This window comes from Takifugu flavidus, chromosome 6 (genome assembly GCF_003711565.1).
Source record: "Takifugu flavidus isolate HTHZ2018 chromosome 6, ASM371156v2, whole genome shotgun sequence".
NCBI lineage: Eukaryota > Metazoa > Chordata > Actinopteri > Tetraodontiformes > Tetraodontidae > Takifugu > Takifugu flavidus.
In genome coordinates this window covers 12,062,072-12,081,284 of record NC_079525.1, presented here as the reverse complement: position 1 = coordinate 12,081,284, position 19,213 = coordinate 12,062,072, and the positions used below count along the sequence as shown (strand labels likewise).

The following is a 19,213-nucleotide window of genomic DNA, read 5'->3' as shown; positions in this document are numbered from 1 at the left end:
ACGGGTCAACAATTTGGAAAAACAACCTTTACTTTTCTCGCTCCTTGATCTATTTGAAAAAGACGACTCGCCGGGAGCGCGCGGGAGGACGGACGCGGCTTCTTTAGCAAGAAAAAAAAGGCTCCTTCGTAGCGGCGCGGCGTCCGGTCGGCGCTGTGAGATCACAGTCCGGTCGCTGGAACTTGGCCCGAGCGCCTCGGCCGAGCGTGAAGCGCGGGGCACCGAATCAGATTCCAAATGTTTCGAACGTCGCCGATCGCGCAGGTGGACCGTCTCCACCCTCGCGGCGCCGGCTAGGCGCGGGGCCGCGGGCGCTTCCCGTCCCAGCGCGAAGCTTGAGCCAGTCATGACAGGTTGGCGATGTTGGCGAGGAACCGCTGCGCCCACCACTCCTCCAGGTCTATGGGCACAAAGTCTGCACGGAGAGAAAGTGCATTTAAGTATTTCAGATTTCCAGCATCTGGTTTATCTGGACCAGCCGGGGTCACGTGGGGCAAAACGCCGCACAAACCAGTCCAACGGGCGGCGTCCGGGACTGAAAAGGGGGGGGTTTCTCCTGCAGAGCCGAGGCACTTACTCTTCATGGGTGCGCTGGGAGTCTTCTCGGTGTACTGAATGGGCCCCTGGCTGGGGGAGTCCCCGCTGGCTTCGCCCTCCAACTTCTGCTCCACCTCCTGCCACGCTGCAGGCAAGCACACACAGTGCTTAAGATGATGTAAATATGAGCATTAGCATGCAAACGACTGTCCCAATAAACGTGTTTGCTCGGGTCAATTAGACTTGTGTCACAGAGTGGGCTGACTGGCCCGTGGCGTGTTTTTAGCCGCCCTAAATCTCCTCCAGATAAGCCTGAAGGTCGCTGCTCACCTTCAGCCAAACTGCACATATTGTCACTCAGTGTTTGTGTGTTTTATTGTGTTTTTTACGGGTTATTTTAAGTGAAACCAGTTAACTGACAGATCCTTTAGGGATCAGGAAGGATGGGGGGATCAGGAAGGATGGGGGTGGCTCAGGCTGTTAAGGACTGGGCTGAGAGACTGAGGGTTCCTGGTTCAAGACCCAGCATGGACATGGAAACCAGGTGTCCTGGTGGCAGAGGACATGCTAGAGCACTGCCCCCACACCCAAATCAAGTGCCCTGAGCATGCCACTCACCCAGGGGCACCCCCCCCCCCACCCCCATGACCCCAAAAGTGATCAAGCCAAACCTTTCCTGCATATTTGAAACTTTAAATTAAAAATGAGAATGTGTGAACTTTAGATTTTTTTAATGACCTTTTCACAGCAAATGTCACAACTGAAATAATAACCCCCCCCCCCCCACCTTCACTTGTTTGCAGACATGATGATTAAATTATCTCTTGGCGGTACAATTATCTCTTGAAAACAGCTACTCTATCCATCATTAACAATGTGTCTGATAGCTCTGGCAGCCACAACGGTTCTGACCTTTGACCCCCACCGTGGACCCTTACCTTCGTAGACAAACCTGACGTTCTCCTCATGAGCTGGGGTGAATCCCTCCGCAAAGTCGGGCGTCTTCTGTGTGGCGGCGGTGTGGTAACGCTTCCCGTTCAGGCGGTTGAAGACGATCTTGGGGGGTGGAGAGCTGAAGACAAATGGAAGAAAATAGGTTTTCCATCAGTAAAGTACGAGGAATTCAAACATTTTACCAAAATAATCTCACTTTAGTCACTGATGTAGCTGAAATTCTGCCGGAAATTGCAATTAGCACACAGGTGTGTTCATGACGCACATTTTTAAAAGGTTTTTAATGACTGAAACAACCAAACAGACGCTCAATGATGTTACGTCGAGTTTAAAGAGATAAATGATAGATGTGAGGGGGGTTCCGAGGGACAGGTGTGGGACAGGTGAGGTCCAAATACGACACCTCACTTCCGTAGTGAGGTGTCACCGAGGGTGGGAAAGTTTGCGTCCGATAATGGATGTCGCGCGGTTACCAGGAGTCACGAGCGCGTGAGACGTGATCGCGCTGGCGGCCCACGTGCGGAATATTTGGGGTTGGAGCCGCGTGCTGAAGACGGCAAACGGCACAACAAGCACCGTGATCGGGAAAGTTCTTACTTTGTGGAGAGCCACGACGTTGGTTTGATCTTTAGGTCGCTGAATTTACTCTCGACTTGCTGCGTAGGACCTGTAAGACAAAATAAAAGAGTCCAACACCTTCCACGACAGTTTTAAATCCCCAGGAAAAGGAAACTTTAAGCACCGCGCGACAGTCGGATGATGTCACGTTGCATCATGGCCCCGTACCAACCTGTTCTCCGTTGTGTAACAAGTTTGCTGGGACCCCTGGTGATTGTGTACATCATGTGAGCGCCGGGAACCTCCAAAATATCCGTAAAGTTCCTCTGCTGGAGGCGGTGGCGCAAACTTTGGCTGTCAGCCCTGAAAACAGCTCCCCCTGACGCAGAAACGACGGGGCGACGAGCGGCTGCGGCCGAGTTCGCCTGCCGAGGTCAGCTGCTCCAGTCCCGGCCTGCGGCCGCCGTGACTCGGTGCCCGCTGGATTAACCCGATTTCCCCCCGCGGCTCCTCCGAACCAGCAGGTGTCCAGTCGGAAAGAAGCGACGTCTGCTGCTCCTGACAGAGGTGCCGTGTAGGTCATCCAAGGAGAAAGAGGCTGCACATGCAGGGATCAGCGAGACAGAGGACGGACTCTTGCGCTTCCGGACGTCCAGGAAAAGGGACACTCCAGGCTGGACAGTCTGTCCTCTGATTGACGAAGACGCCTCCGACCTCTGACAGTTTGCAAGGATACTGCACAGTTGGGTAATTTCACGGGACGAAACCGGCCACGCGCAGATCGTGTTATCAGAGTTGCGTTTCCGGTAGGGATTTCCAAAATAAAAGAAGTCACATAACAAAAGTTTTATAACATCGCCAACGTAACATATTTGATGAATTAGTGATTATCCAGTCATTGCTAGAGTTATTTTCTGTTTCACTCTTACTGTATTTATCATGATACACAATTTAAAACTTTATTTCTATCTATGTTCTATTATCGGACAAATATTTTTACTTTGCTAAAAAGAAAGGAATATGGGAAAAGTGTGCAAGGGAAAATATCCATCAGTCTTTTAAATAAAATTAAATGAATTTTTTTGCAGAGGAGTTTAACAAAAGATATAGTTTAGAGGGTTTTAACAGACGAAAATCCCAGGCTAAAGTGAGGCAAAATAAACGTACATTTTTGTATAATTACAATACTTTGCAACACAACTATCACCAAGAGTGCACTTAGTTATATAATCCACCATCCATGGTCATTTCAACTACATTAAAATATTTCTTATATTATTTGGTTATTTATAAAAAGTCCTGTATGACCATACCGTTAATACGCGTTGGTCGTCACAGGGCTTTTATTATGAAGTTAGTTTTGATTTCCGGTCAGCCTGGTCCTGGTGATGATGGGTCGCTTTATGAGATCCCCCGTGACGTAACAGCACGTTCCTGTGATGGACAGCCGGGGGAGGAGCGACCACCTTTCACCTATTTAGCCAATCGTAACAAATACGCAGAAGGGGTGGTCAGAAAAACGACTTACATCCAAACTTAATACCTATTCAATCACTAATCACAAAGAGTTTCAAACAGACATAAACAAGGTGTGATTTAATCAGGGAAAACCCGCCTGACAGGCTCTGTCCTTGGCAGTTTTAACCCGCACTTCAGGGGGCAAGAAGCAGCTCAGACAGGCTTATCCTGGCTCGTATTAATCATTACAGTTCCTACTCGCTCTTCACTCACCTACGCTTGGACAGATCATCTGCCAGGACACTGATCAACAGTCCAGGTGAAAGATTTGGAGCAGAGATCAAGTTCTGGAAAACTCACTGAGGCAGAACACTCCAGAACACCGAGACATGCTGACTCCAGTGCTGTTAGTGATGATAAAGCTGGAGTCACTGCTCAGACACAAAGTTCTCCTGACATCCTGTCCAAAGTCCCAAATCTTGCATTTGCATCCTGGCTAGATTCGCTCCCCTTGTCCAGGTGCGTGTGGGCTCGATCCAAGAGATGCAGGACAGCGTCCACCACGCCAGCCTCGGTCCAGTATGCTAACTGGGTCATGTTGCCGTTGTCGTCTGATGAGACTGAGGAAGAGTTTTCATCATCATCTGATGGTCATTTATCCCCCGAGGCCCTGCAGGATGTCTTCCACACATTGGAAACCCTCCATGGTTGAAGACTAAGGGTGAAGACCTGCTGGAGGGGCCGTCCCCGTCCACTGGCACACATCTGTATGCAGCTGGGGACACACTTTGTCTGGACCAGCAGTTTTTCCGTGGACTTATCCTCAGTTCGCTCCTGATCTGTTCCATGTTGATGGGGTCAATTTTAACACGTTTCAGGACAGTTTAAGAATTAAATGTGCAGGTCCACAATATCGGTCACTCCGCCTCGTAGTGCTCGGGTTTGACCGCCAGGTGGCGCCACAACAGATTTACAGGTATTTCACATGGGGGGGGGGGGGGGGGGGAGTGGCAGCAACAAGCGTGTTGATGTCTGGGCTGCATCTTGACTGTGTCCTGTTCTGAAATTGTCAGCCGAATCATCTAACAACTGGAGCCCCCCAAAACCCATTTGTTGCTGCACCGCTCAGTTATCCAGACAATAAATGACCTGCATGTCATTAAAAAACGAACAAACTCTTATTTCCTGACTGAGTTCTTTTTATTTTTTAACTTAAGATCAAAGTGATATGCAGTATTTATGAAGATTGGAAGACTGGAACTGGTCAGTAGCACTCAGGCTGTATTAACCAGACACGTGTGCTGTTTACTGTCTATTTATTAAAAACGTTACGACAAAGCTGTGCAGTAACAAAATTAACAGCTGGCTCTCTTTTATATGCAGCAACCACCATGCTGCCATTTCTTTTTAAGCTAGATGTTACAGCCATTTTTGGAAAGGCCAGTATATGTCCACTTTTAAATATATTGTCAATTCCGGATTAAGACAGTTGTCAATTCCAAAAAAATAGATTCAGTATATATTTATGTTTCACTTTTAAAAATGTAATAGAATCTACATTTTGTTCAACGCTTGTTCAAGCTTCAGGTGTCCAAACCCCGTCCTGGCTCCACCCAGCCGGGTTTTCTATCCCACCATGAGGAAACCACGTGGTAGGAAAGAAATCCCGGCAGGATCGAGCTCCCCGTGGACGGGATCTGGTTAGATCAACACAAGGCTTCTACGATTTGAGAAACAAAATTATGAGAGTGGGATTTTAAAATACTAATCCAGTCTCCTGTGTGCTTCTTCTCCGAGAATAGCTCTATGAACAGCATCATCTTCACAGGAAGCTCATGACGGTCCCCTTCTTGCCGACCTGGTGAGGTTGCAGAGCGTGGAACTGGATCACAATCCTGCGGAGACATGTGTCAATCATTTACGCACGGAAACACACTCTGACATCATAAATGCAAGGCTGGTTGAACCGCTGGCAGCAGGTTGGGTTGGAAGCCCTCACCTGTCTTCACTCAGGCCCAGCTCGCGGCTCAGGAACTCAAAGATCTTGGCGCTGTGCTCCTTGTTCTTGTCCGCGGAGTCGGTCGCGCCAATCGCGGACACCGACACGGACGCGCACGGAGAGCAGGAGCCCGCGATCAGCATGGGCAGCCCCGGCTTGACCACCACGTTCATCCGCTGAGGTGGAGGAAAACACACAAACCCATCATGTCTGCGATGCTGCCATGAATAACAACAACACTCTATTGGCCCTTTGGCGTGCACGGTCCATTCTGCGCACGCACGTGGAATTACGCAACCGGGCTGCCGAATAAAAGATGAACACACACTATTTGCTAATCTGCTGGTGACACTCACGTCCTCGGGTTTATTTAGCGAGGCCGCCGCGCAGGAGCACAGCTTCTTTAAAAAGTCTTCGGAGAAGCAGCCGGCGGCCAAGTTGCTCTGCAGCTCGACAAACGGCATTTTAACTCCCCAACACGCGTCCAGGTAGTGACAATTCCCTCTAGTGGTGTGGGTAGAGAGAGAGGCCAATGCTCCAACTTCCAGCTCCCAAAAAGAAAAGAAAAAAAAGCGACCCTATCTGTTCTGTCAAATTAAGGTAGGGAGACTTTTGCAGGACGCACCTTCCGTTTCACGGGATGTGATGATCGCAGTTTTATTTTCAAGCCTTTATGGTAAATCCATTTTTGTATTTAAATGCAGCATATGCGTCGCAGCTCCAGGAATTATTTGTATGACGACGTTCAGATCATTTTATTTTGAAGGGAAAACTCAAAGCACCGAGGGAAAGAACTCAACAGCGCCCCCATTGGTCACTTGGTCTATTACATGCATACGCTGAGGGACAGTACTGGTGGAAACTTCTCAAAAATAAACGATTGGATAAAATAAAATGAACCCAACCATGGATCTCAGCGAATGAAACATTAAAATATATTTAAATTTAATATATGCTGATGCGGCAGGGTTTGTGTTGAACTGCGTGTGGCAGTTCAGGGGTACAGCTTGGTAGACAGAGGAAACTATGTGGACTAGCTGTGGCAGAGGTCACTCCAACTTTAAAGACTAATAATACAAAACAGAAATCCACCAGAATAACTACACACAAAGCTACAATCTGAAAACCACAAAACAAGGACAACCAGCCTCATTTTAATAGGACCTCCGCACCACTGCTGTGCTGACCTTCCTCTGCCCAAAACCCAACAGGTCACAGTCGTGCTAAACACAAACCACAACTCAATATGCTAACAAAAAAAGGATATCTAAATAAGAAAAATAGGGCCCATAGAAAAATAAGCAAACAAAAACTAAGAGGCAAGGCAAGACAACAACCGGCGACTCCAAAAAGAAACAAAGCCAACTGTTGATTACAGGAGCAAACAGAAAACATCACAATTATGGCACACGTTATCTCAATCTTTATTTATTTAATCTCAATTTTTATTTATATAGCATCTTTTACAATCAAGGGGAGAGGAGAGGAGAGGAGAGGGGGAGGAGGGGAGAGGAGAGGAAAGGAAGAGGGAGAGGAGAGGAGAGGAGAGAGGAGAGGAGAGGAGAGGGGGAGGAGGGGAGAGGAGAGGAGAGGAAAGGAAGAGGGAGAGGAGAGGAGAGGAGAGAGAGGAGAGGAGAGGAGAGGAGAGGAGAGGAGAGGAGAGGAGAGGAGAGGAAACCATGACCCAGTGGGGTGACAGAGGCCTGTCAGGTGATCATGTTTCTGGGCCCCAGCAGCCTCGGCCAATAGCAGCTATAAGATGTCGACCTAATGATTAAACGACCCCCTAAGTATGATAATTTGTCTGTCTATAGTAGTAACTGGGACTACAGAATTACCATAGTAACAATAAGCTTTTTCAAAGAGGTAGGTTTTAAGCCTAATTTTAAAAGTAGAGATGGAGTCAGCCTCCCGTACCTTTATCTGCATCTATTTACTGTAGCTGATGGCAGCTTCTCAGAAGGAGGCCACACACACCACAGAGGGACACCGCACTGAAGTGCAGAGGCCGATAAACAGGCCCTCACCTGAGGCCACAAACCAGCTACACCAGGTGTCATTAGGGGCCTGCCTCACACCTGCTGGGAACACCATGGCAACAACAAAAAAAGAGATTTACCCATGAAGTTTAGGCCTGTTCAATATCATAAAAGACGTGTCAGCTGATCACCAGGCTTGTTATTGTCTCGTACAGGCAGGGACATGTGCTGAACCGCTGGCTATAGAATCATATGGAATCAAAAACTATTACACATATTACATAGAGATTTGCGGGTTTTTTTGTCTACTTCTACATCTTTATATGTAAATGCAATACATGGATCATAGTGTGTGCGTGCGGAGAAATGAAATCGATTAATTTATTGCGGACTTGTTTATGATTTTAAAGTAGTCTGTGCAGTGACGGACGTGCACATTGACCAATGAGAGGCCGAAGTGGGGGGCTGTGGGCGGGGCTGTGGGCGGGACTGGGTGTCGCCTGACCGGATGATGACAGAAGTTTTCTGTGGCCACTTTAATCATGCAGTCGTACAGTTAGAAAAAAACAAAGCACAGTTTGAATTCTTTAAACCGTACGTTGTAGAAAAAACAAGGAAAAACCTCGCCGAGAATCTGTCAGACTGCGGCGCCATCGCGAAACTTGGGATTTGCTGGAAAAGCGGTCGTCTGGATCTTATTTGACCGCCCAGAAGAGCAGAATCGAGCCTGCCGGGCTGACCAGACTACCATCATGGGAAATCGGGGAATGGAAGACCTCATTCCCCTCATCAACAAGCTCCAGGACGCCTTCAGCTCCATCGGCCAGAGTTGCAACTTGGATCTGCCGCAAATAGCGGTGGTCGGCGGCCAGAGCGCAGGGAAAAGCTCCGTGCTGGAGAATTTCGTCGGGAGGTTGTACCATGTCTTTGAATTCTTTGACCAGAGGCAGATTTTGAAAGTGATTAGTGCACTGTAATTTTCCCGTTCTTTTAAAATACCCACGAGATCGCGATGTTGCGTAAAAGATGCCAACTAAGCACTTGCTTACGCGCCCCGTGTCGTTGCCTCAGAGTTCCAAAGGTTTTCTTCCCTAAAGGCTTTCTATCCATTTCGTTGCTGACAGATGCAGAATTCGTAATTACGCATTTTACGCACGACAATGGCCGTTAAATTTGACTTCCTGGGCCGGAGCCGCGACACTCCTCGCTGCAAATTGAGTTTGTTCTGTCAAACATTATCCAAGGCCTCCTCAAGACCGAAGCCTTGTAGATTCATCCTTATATAGTCCTTATATGACACAAACCAGGTCAAAGTTTGTCTTTCCAAGGACTGGCAGGCGCATGGTGAGATCATGGATAAATGAGTTATGGTGGAAATGAGAATAAATGGCCAACATCTCAGCCAAGACTGAAGCTGCCGTTGATCGGGATTATTTGGTTGTTATTATTCAACAGTGTTTTGTTCTTTTTTATTTCCCTTCCATCGTTCTGAAGGTGTCTGGGACGCTGAGGTTGGTCGACACGTCAGAATGGTGCCCCTTGTTGCCAGAGAGATGGGGAACGTTGATCCTGTTGCCCTTGTCTCTGGGTCCCGAGCTGTGGCTGGAGGAGACAGTGGGGGCATTGATGCGTTTGTGTCGGGGTCAAAAGTGATGTCACCAGCTGCAGTGTCATGTGTGTAGGACCCACGGAAGGACCAGACACACAGAGCTCCTTAGCTGTTTTCATGTGGGCTAATTAGAGCTCTTTTTACTCTTTTTCTTAAATTTAGATTTAATCGGACGGTTGAGCTGTCTTGGCTGTGCGTCCCTCGAAAAAGACATTTACTCTCAAGTGACTTGGAAGAGAAATAAAGGATGTAGTGATCCCTGGAGGCTCGGGGATGGGTCCTTATTGGGATGTCAGAAAAAGCTCTTTGTTGTGTTCATTTCATCTTTTCAAAAATGACAGGAAGACATGAGGAAAGAGGACAGGGGTCATTATTGTGTAACGTCCTGACTGCTCACTCAGCAGTGGACAATGGGTGAGTGTGTGCCCATGTGTGTGTGTGTGTGTGCCTGTGTTTATTAGGGGCCTGCTTTCCTTACGGTGTGGCCTGGCTCTGTCTGCTGCTGACCTGACGTGCAAATACAGTGGCTGCCTGCGGGATGTGTGGCCAGTGGCCTGGACCTAATCACCGTTTTATTGATAGTTTCCATTCAGAGTGTGTCCAAGCACAATGGCGTGTCTCTCTCTCTCCCTGCATTATTTAGAATAAACAGCTTTGTGAGTCCACCCTTGTATCAATAATGCAAACTCAGACTCGACTGTGTGGGAACCGAGTGAGAAATGAAGGAGAAGAAGAAGAGCTTTGAGTTGAAACGTGTCTGGCGTTTTATTCTAAACTTGTCGGCCATGTTGCCCTGTGTGCGTCTCGCAGGGACTTTCTGCCCAGGGGATCTGGCATCGTCACCCGTCGTCCTCTCATCCTCCAGCTGGTCAACAGCAAAGCAGGCACGTTGTTTGTCCCAGTTCAACTCGCAAGAACCGATCCCGGCTGCCACCGTTACCGTTGTCTCCTCTCCCCGTAGAATATGCAGAGTTCCTGCACTGTAAGGGCCGTAAGTTTGTGGACTTTGACGAGGTCCGCCTCGAGATCGAAGCAGAGACCGACCGACTCACCGGCTCCAACAAGGGCATCTCCCCGATCCCCATCAACCTCCGTGTCTATTCCCCCAATGGTAAACTTGTCTTTAGCATAGCGACATTAGCTTTCAAGCCATCTTCAGAACCCCGATCGGCCTTATTCTGAACGCTCTTCTTCTCTCTCAGTGCTGAACCTGACCCTCATCGACCTTCCCGGGATGACCAAGGTCGCCGTGGGCGACCAGCCCCATGACATCGAGCACCAGATCAGAGAAATGCTGCTGCAGTTCATCACCAAGGAGAGCTGTCTGATCCTGGCCGTCACCCCGGCCAACACCGACCTCGCCAACTCAGACGCGCTCAAGATCGCAAAGGAGGTGGATCCTCAGGGTGAGGAAGCACCGGAGAGCAAAAGCTTTATTCTGAACCAGGATGATGAACGTCGGGGATCCATTATTCCGCCTTTTAATTGATCTCGGCGGCGGCAGAACGCTAAAGTTATTACAATCTTTTATGAGGCCGAAATAAATCGAATGATCTCCTATTTACAGTAGTCGTCCGTAAACAGTGGCTCCGACTGTAAATAGGAGATCACTGGATGTGTCACAACAGGAACGAGGTCCTTGGTTCTAAGCTATGTGATGCCTTTGTGTTCAGGGCTGCGAACCATCGGTGTGATCACCAAGCTGGACCTGATGGACGAGGGGACAGACGCCCGAGACATCTTGGAGAACAAACTGCTGCCGCTGCGCCGAGGTGAGGTGGCAAACACACGTGCACGCGCTCGGCCTTTGTCCATCTAAACTAACTACCAACCCCTAACCTTAACTCGAACCCTAAAGTCTGAACCAAGACTGGACCCTCAGACACACCTATGAATTTGTAAGGACCAAGTGTCCTCCCTTCCCAGGAATGTCCTCACTCTGTAGCATGTCCAAGAACACACACACACTTCACCACGTGAGCGTCTCTGTCAGTGTAAAGCGTGAGTTGATTCACTGCCAGTTCCTCCTGGATCAGAATACAAATGTTGACACATTCTGAGCAAACACACACACACACACATGCTCATGGGAGTCTGGAACGACCAAAGATGTTTCCTCTGTTTTAATCGTGGCCTTGACTTGGCCGTGTGACTGGTTCTGTGTTCCTTCAGGATACATTGGGGTGGTGAACCGCAGTCAGAAGGACATCGATGGAAAGAAAGACATCCGCGCTGCTCTGGCCGCTGAGAGGAAGTTCTTCCTGTCGCACCCTTCGTACAGACATATAGCGGAGCGTATGGGCACGCCGCACCTACAGAAGGCGCTCAACCAGGTGAGCAATTCGCGGGACTCTGCTCCGCTTTCGCGTTTGGCCTCCTCGATGATTTCTTCCTCACGTTTCATCTTCCTTAGCAACTCACCAATCACATCCGCGACACGTTGCCGGGGTTACGCAGCAAGCTGCAGAGCCAGACGCTATCGTTGGAGAAGGAGGTGGAGGAATACAAGAACTTCCGGCCTGATGACCCCACCCACAAAACCAAGGCCTTACTCCAGTCAGTTTACACACACACACACACTCACACACACACACAGATGCTCACAGGCTTGGACTTCAGCTGCTCAACCTTTTACCCTGGGCAGGATGGTGCAGCAGTTTGCGGTGGACTTTGAGAAGTGCATCGAAGGCTCTGGGGATCAGGTGGACACGTCCAACCTGTCTGGCGGTGCAAAGATCAATCGCATCTTTCACGAGCGCTTCCCCTTCGAGCTGGTGAAGGTGAGCGTGATTTTGGGACCGTTAAGCGTGCCTGAAACCAGCCGAGCAGGCTGAAGGACGGCGCTCGTGGATCCAACGCTGAAAGGGCAGCTTTTCTGTGTCGTAGATGGAGTTCGACGAGAAGGAGCTGAGGAAAGAGATCAGTTACGCCATTAAGAACATTCATGGAGTCAGGCAAGTTCCCAGTCTGCCAGCTTGGTTGTGCTGGTTCGGCTTCAGCTCCCATGATCTCCCGAGCCCTGTGTTCCATCCGTCGGTTGTGACGCCGCTCCTACGTCCTGCCGCTCTCATCTTTTCCCCCCGGCTGCTGTTTTAGCCCCCACAGCCTCCCCACAGTTGTCCTTTCCCTTTGTGTTTCCTCAGATTGTGTTTCATCTGTGTGTGTCTCTCTCTCTCTCTCTGTGTCCACCCTCCCACTCCATGTCTCTGTCTTGTCTGATTGTCCTTCAGGACAGGCCTCTTCACCCCAGATCTGGCGTTTGAGGCCATAGTGAAAAAGCAGATCATTAAGCTGAAAGAGCCCTGTGTGAAATGCATCGACCTGGTCATCCAGGAGCTCATCAGCACAGTCAGACAGTGCACTAACAAGGTATCACTGCACGGTCGCCTGCCTGGCTGTTACCCGTTCACACCACAGGGACCAGCCAACTTTGGAGGTTTCTTACCTTTTTCTTCTGTTCTTCATTATGTTGGGCTAAAGAACTTGATGAACTTACATTGGGGGTGAAAATGTGGTCCTGCTTGTACGGTGCCTGATGCATGAGCCCCAGTGGTGAATGTCCCCATTACATCGGCTGCTCTGGTGACAGACCAGGGTTACATATGACCAAACAAGCTGCGAGTGTGTTTCTTCTAACGAAGAGTCTTTAAGAATGCAATATGTTGCCTGGACGTAGCTGCCGCGGTTAAAATACGGCGGGTTATTTTGACAGGTTGAAACGCGAGCGGCTTGTTTGTGCCATTTATCTGACGTGGTTTGTTTTTGTCATCATATTCCTCTATTTTCATTCCTTCCTGGCATCAATCCCACCCCGCAAGATTCCCTGCTAGTTGAGCTTTCGCCCCTCTGCCGCCATCTCCGCTTTTCCTCCTCACGACCGGCGCTCTTCTGGCTGACATTAAACTCCCATGATGCCTCACCACAGGACAGGCCTGTTCACCCCAGACCTGGCGTTTGAGGCCATAGTGAAAAAGCAGATCATTAAGCTGAAAGACCCTTGTGTGAAATGTGTCGACCTCGTCGTCACCGAGCTTGCCGCCCTGATCAGGAATTGCTCAGCAAAGGTAATCAGGACTGGAGGAGAGACAGATTAAGAAGGTTGTGAATGCAGGAGAAATAAAGAAATATAAGCAGAGTGAGAGAATATTCAATAATAAGAAGAATAACTAGCATGAAGTGTTTGTGTGTCCCCCTTCCTTTTTCAAATCAAATTTCCCTACAGCCCCAAGCACGACCTGACTCCACCCGTGCACGCTCCAATCTTCCCGGGTTCCTGGATTCTACCTGATATTCTCCCCCTTTCCCCTCTGATTTGACTGTTTCCAGCTTGATAATTCCTGATTTGACTGTCAAACGATCCGAATCAAGCCGACGGGGGAGTCAGTGTGTCCGCGTCTCCCTGGGACCCGTTTCAGAAAGCAGGTTTAGCCAGTCAAACCCTGAGATGAGGGGCGAACGTCTGGTTTCACAAAGTCGGTTCGGAGTGACTCTGAGTCAGTTACCTGGGCAACAGGCCCGGTAGACGGGTTACATGTCATGACCCAGGCTGGTTGACCTGTCAGTCCTATGGAGATGTGTCCTTGGCAGATGTGTAGGGCTTTCTACTAATTATCTCTCAGGTTTTCCGGCCATTCCTGTTTGTTTTCCCATCCTGGGTAGCGTCCAGGCGTATCTTAGCAACACGAGATGCAACAACAGTGTCTCATTGCTCATTCCTGATGGAGGCAGTCGGCAGCAGCGGTCCGATCTTCTCAGTTGTTTTTTTTTAATATGCTTCTTTCCGCATATGCAGTCGTTAATATTTCCAACTCCACCGGGGAGTAGGAGGATTGAGGCTGGTTCTCACCTGTTGCCATGGTGAATCATGTCACCGGGGTTCCATTGATCCTAATGCGCGAGCTTCACTCAGTGACTTTGACTCAGAGTTTTGCTAAGCCTGCTTTCTGAACCGGGTCGTGGGCACCGGGGTGCAGCGTGGGATTCCCCCGCGGTCGGTACGTCGGCGCCTGTTGTCCGTAACCTCAATGCCTGCAGCAGTGTGTGTGTTTCGTTTGTGTGCGTCTGCAGTTGGGATCATTTCCTCGACTGAGGGAGGAGACGGAGAGAATTGTCACCACTTACATCAGAGAGAGAGAGAGCAAGACCAAAGAGCAGGTGTGTTTGTTTTGCTACACACTCGGGTTCCATGAGTTGATAACAGTTGTAATGGGGCCCTGAAGCTAAAGTATAACAGCTCCAGTCTCTACTACAGTAGTTAAAGCTTTATTGGCTCAGATGGGACAGACTGCAAATACTGTACAAACCGGTTCCTGGGGTTCAGACATAAAGGGTAGAGTCTATGAAAGTCCCCACAAGGATAGAAATGCAATGACGCATGTGCGTGATTGTAATTTTTGTATGCTTAATGACTCTTAATGTCAAACCTGTCTTCCAGGTTTTGCTGTTAATCGACATCGAACTGTCCTACATCAACACTAATCATGAGGACTTCATCGGATTTGCCAAGTAAGACAAAAGTTATTGTGTCGTCATCCGAGGTGCACCTTTGAGCTTCGTAGGGTTAAATCATTGATCGCAGACTTGCAGGAGTGTCGATGTGTCGGTCCGTTTATCAGATTACTGGGAGTTAAACTGGAACCAGAAGTAGGCCTTTGCTGACCTGACGCTGCGTCTGTGGTCCGATGGGTTGTGTAGTTCTGTGGAACGTTCCATTCATTTCAATGCCGGTCTGTCCCTCAGTGCCCAGCAAAGAACGGCGGCTAATGTCAACAAGAAGAGAGCCATGCCCAACCAGGTAACTCGCCTGATCCCGGAAAGACGGCAGCATCACATCAGCAGATGCTTTGTTGTTACTTTTTTTGGGGGGGGGCAATGAACTCACTTTCACCACACGCACACTGGGGGGGGGCGCTTCCTCCTTTTCTGTTCCCCTTTTTGTGTCGGAGAGAAAGATTCCCGAACGTACGTCGCTCCCCTTCCACCTCCACTTGTAACTTCCTCTTCGGGAAAGTAGGTGGGAGGAGTCGGCTAACAATAAATTCCATGACAATTAAGGAAGTGAAAGAGGGAGTTTTAGGGATGCACCTGTACACATTGGGGATTCCAAACGAGATGCCTGTAGTATACATGGTGAGGGGGGGGGGGGTCTGCACTCCCAAAGGCCTCCCAACGAGACAAAAATTTAGATAATATGGGGTTAACCAAATGCATCCCAGAGTGGGTGAAAACCGATTTCCCCGTGTGTAGGTGATCCGCAGAGGCTGGCTCAACATAAACATCAGTATCATGAAGGGAGGGTCCAAGGACTACTGGTTTGTCCTCACTGCCGAGTCCCTGTCCTGGTTTAAAGACGAGGAGGTAATTCTGAGTTTTTCCATTAGAAATGCTGCAGTGAGGATGTGTGGTGGAGGTAAATCTTCCTTTTTTTTTCTCCGTTTATGCGGCTCATTCCATCACTGGGTGTTTTTAGGAGAAGGAGAAGAAGTACATGCTGCCTCTGGACAACCTGAAACTGAGAGACGTGGAGAAAGGATTCATGTCCAGCAAGCACATCTTCGCCATCTTCAACACTGAGCAGAGGTGTGTCGTCTCATAATCTGAGGGCGGCCGCCAGCGATGGAGGACGCGCGTGTGCTAATTCGATCCTTCGTTTTGGGGGTTATTGTCATCAGGAACGTGTACAAAGACCTGCGTCAGATTGAGCTGGCATGCGACACGCAGGAGGATGTGGACAGCTGGAAGGCCTCGTTCCTGAGAGCTGGTGTTTACCCAGAGAAAGACCAGGTCCTGCCAACCTTTGAATTTACATATTAGCATTTTTGTTTCTTTATAAAAGGTGAGAATCGCCCACAAATCCACATTTAGGAACCTTTTGAGCTCGAGAGGTGATGTCTATTAAGCCGTGCTTTTATTTTGAAAGTATTTAAAGTATTACATTTGCTTAGATCCCAGCCACGCCTCTGTCGTTCCAACATCCTCCTGTTAAAGTGACTGACATCTGTGCGAGGGCGACTCTAGACCTGCAGGAGCACGACTAAACCTCTCTTCTCTCAGATTTTTGGGGTTATTTTGTTTTTTTTTTGTCACATCACGTTCTGTATTTGTTTCCTCCAGGCTGACACTGAAGATGCTGTTAACCCGGGAGACACCGTTTCCATGGACCCCCAGCTAGAGCGGCAGGTGGAGACCATCCGTAACCTAGTGGGCTCGTACATGGACATTGTTAACAAGTCCATCACAGACCTCATGCCCAAGACCATCATGCACATCATGATTAACAGCGTACGACCAACAACTTTTCCTTTTCCGCCAACAGCGCAGACAAACTGATCCGTCTGCATCCTCTCCCATTTGCAGGCCAAAGACTTCATCCACTCAGAACTGGTAGCTTATCTGTATGTGGCTGGAGATCAGAGCAGCCTGATGGAGGAGTCAGCAGAGCAGGCCCAGCGGAGAGATGAGATGCTCAGGATGTACCACGCTCTCAAAGAGGCCCTGGTCCTCATAGGTGACATTAGCACTAACACCATTAGCACCCCGCTGCCTCCACCTGTGGATGACAGCTGGCTCGCAAAGAATCCAAGGTAACAGTTGTCATTAACCAAATATCTCTATCCTTCCATCTGTATAAATACAGGCATAGTGGTCAATATAGCTTTTGTCCGCTAGAGGGCACCAACGCGTCACAAAAGGTCTTCGGTTTGTATCCGGTTCAGAAGAACTTCTAAATCAAATTCAGAGGAAAAAAGAAGACATTTTTGGCGCACACTAGTAATTTATGTACTTGCAAAATAATTCACATACGCAGTATTGCTATATAATTGCCTGAATTTTCATAACATGCGCTAAATATTTGGTTATTATTGTCATTTCTAGTCAATAGCTCATGGCAAAATAACTGAACATATAACAGGGCTACAAAAACAAGACAATCGTGTAGGGAGAAAGATGGTGACTTCCTTACAACTAATAAAAACCAGCCATGCGTCATCTTGTTTAAGAACTAATCATCTTTGTACTCGCACACACAGATGCACACACACACACACACACACACACACACCACAGATGCTATAAATAAATAAAGATTGAATGATTCATAATTAGAAAAAACTAAACAACCCTGCTCTCTCCGGGCTTCAGTCCCCCACCAGCAGCCGCAGCAGCGCCCCCTGCCAGCCGACCCCCAGCAGTGAGAGGACACGTCCCCGGCCCCCCGCCCCCTCTCAATCCCACACCGGCGTTCGTAGCCCCACCGGTGCCGACCCGCCCCGGGCCTGGCCAGACTGCTTATGCGGGAGATGGTGCTGTGCCTCATTTACCCTCCAGGCCTGCTCGGGTGCCCCCTGCACTGCCACCAGGAATACCCAGGTAAAGTCACACACACACTGCCTGAGTGTGAGGCCTTGGACTGGTGGATTGGGACTGCTGGGGACGGGTTCTACTGGCTTGTGGTGTATTGGGAATCAGTGGTGCATGACTATATGATGATATTTCCATGCATGTTTCTCCCCCCCCCCCCCCTTCCCCCCTCCAAAACCTCTTTCCTATCTCTCTTTCTGCAGCAGAAGACCCCCGGCTGCTCCCAACCGACCCACTGTCATACGACCTTCAGAGCCCTCCTTGCTTGACTAGACACACACACACACACACATTCCCGTTTACACTTTTATAATCATTTCCACTTACTTTTTTCCATGTGTACTCCTTTATCTACACTCTTCTACAACTGGAGTTGGTAATCGGATGCTGTTGCAGTTATGTATGTTATTTTGGCTGAATTTATAGGTATTTTTTGCAAGTATTCAAAGGATTTGTAATACAAATGAAAAGGGATACATTTGATTAGATAACTGACTGTGATTTTGTGACTTTTTGCATCTTTCCTTAGAAATTAAATGTCTTCAAACAGAATGATTCTTGTAAAAAACAAAAAACACTTTAAGATGTGACTGTTATGAGATATATAATTGACATCCTCCAACTGAGGCACCTCAGTAAATAAGCAGCACTTTGTCTCAGCCCTTCATGTAACCGCTCACCCTTGATCGCGTCAGGGGTCCTAAACAGTATTTTATGTGGCCGTCACATTAAAAGACAGATGGGGGAAGAAACAATCTTGTAAAAGACGGATCTAATAAAACCTAATAAAATGTTCTCATATTTTTTCTTCTCTAATCCTTTAATCATAAATAATCCGGTATTGTTGCCGTGTGCCTCAGAGCTGTCGGCTCGTCCAGATCGCCACTTGTTGCCACGAACAGACACGTAAAGCGAGACCGCTTCACGTTTTCTGCCTTGTGTCGAGCCCACCTTACTGTATGATGGAGCCGTCAGTTGCTATGGTAACCGTGGTTGCTAATAGCAACAGCACAGTAGAAATAGGGCCACTCGTTGCTTTGGGTTGTTGCTGGAGCTGGGTGGGAATGAAGAAAGGTATAAACCCCCCTTTTCTTGTTTGCTTTTCCTGGAGAGCTTGATTCCTCCATCCTGTCTGTGTTCTTGGTGAGTTACTGCTCAGAAACTGACTGGAAACATTCTCATCATCTACTCTCACAGGCGACCTCCGCAAGTCCCGACTCGTCCCAGCCACTGGTGAAGGACCCTCAGTCTAACATGACTGTTGAGAATATCATTATAAATGATGCTACTTTGGGATTAACGGTCCTAAAATTAGTTTAAATTAAGACAGTTGAGAGAAAAATACTGCTGTCCTCCTCCTACAGCTCAGTCCACTCCTACCACTAAAAATAAATTCCTGTCTGCCTCGTGTAATAATTTAAGATGAAACTATTTCAAGCCTAAAATGTCCTGAGGTACAGAAATGTGTTCAAATGTCCACATTTAATCTGTAATGTCCTTCAACAGTCCAATAAAGACACTCACGCTGGTTGTGGTAATGAACCGTGTGGTCATATTTGGGGTATCAATGCTGTTTTTCTTTTTTTTTTGGGGGGGGGGGATATTGAGGAATGAACCCTAACCTCTAACCCGCATACAAGGTCAGCTGGAAGGATGGCTGCCAACAAGTTTGGAATATCACTACTGCAGGAAAAAAAGGGGAAAGTCAACCAAACGTCATCCGGCTGTGCCTGAAAGCTCTTATAATGAAATGTTTTG

General features: G+C 48.4%; 3 protein-coding genes across 6 annotated transcripts; 1 reads left to right on the top strand and 2 right to left on the bottom strand.

The window, feature by feature from the left end:
* Nucleotides 1–7: 7 nt before the first annotated feature.
* Nucleotides 8–2,841, bottom strand: LOC130527586 (MAPK regulated corepressor interacting protein 2-like). Its single transcript, XM_057036226.1, has 5 exons — nucleotides 2,282–2,841; nucleotides 2,089–2,158; nucleotides 1,476–1,609; nucleotides 578–682; nucleotides 8–415 (listed from the first exon to the last, which is right to left on the bottom strand). Exons 1-5 carry the CDS (start codon nucleotides 2,334–2,336, stop codon nucleotides 345–347), a joined length of 435 nt encoding a protein of 144 aa, XP_056892206.1. The 5' UTR covers nucleotides 2,337–2,841; the 3' UTR covers nucleotides 8–344.
* Nucleotides 2,842–4,685: 1,844 nt separating this feature from the next.
* On the bottom strand, nucleotides 4,686–6,072 carry ddt (D-dopachrome tautomerase). The gene is made up of 3 exons (XM_057036227.1): nucleotides 5,863–6,072; nucleotides 5,507–5,682; nucleotides 4,686–5,402 (listed from the first exon to the last, which is right to left on the bottom strand). Exons 1-3 carry the CDS (start codon nucleotides 5,968–5,970, stop codon nucleotides 5,330–5,332), a joined length of 357 nt encoding a protein of 118 aa, XP_056892207.1. The 5' UTR covers nucleotides 5,971–6,072; the 3' UTR covers nucleotides 4,686–5,329.
* Nucleotides 6,073–7,991: 1,919 nt separating this feature from the next.
* LOC130527140 (dynamin-2-like) lies at nucleotides 7,992–18,997 on the top strand. 4 transcript variants are annotated; one of them, XM_057035340.1, is made up of 20 exons: nucleotides 7,992–8,398; nucleotides 9,905–9,978; nucleotides 10,056–10,205; nucleotides 10,297–10,500; nucleotides 10,768–10,866; nucleotides 11,267–11,427; nucleotides 11,508–11,650; nucleotides 11,739–11,874; nucleotides 11,981–12,048; nucleotides 13,020–13,158; nucleotides 14,162–14,248; nucleotides 14,529–14,599; nucleotides 14,834–14,888; nucleotides 15,341–15,451; nucleotides 15,564–15,673; nucleotides 15,766–15,877; nucleotides 16,208–16,375; nucleotides 16,451–16,677; nucleotides 17,237–17,464; nucleotides 17,662–18,997. In XM_057035340.1, exons 1-20 carry the CDS (start codon nucleotides 8,238–8,240, stop codon nucleotides 17,726–17,728), a joined length of 2,571 nt encoding a protein of 856 aa, XP_056891320.1. In that variant the 5' UTR covers nucleotides 7,992–8,237; the 3' UTR covers nucleotides 17,729–18,997. The 4 variants fall into 4 exon arrangements, with proteins under 4 accessions (XP_056891320.1, XP_056891318.1, XP_056891319.1 ...); XM_057035338.1 differs by having other exon boundaries at nucleotides 17,659–18,997; XM_057035339.1 differs by lacking the exon at nucleotides 13,020–13,158 and adding an exon at nucleotides 12,325–12,463.
* Nucleotides 18,998–19,213: the final 216 nt, after the last annotated feature.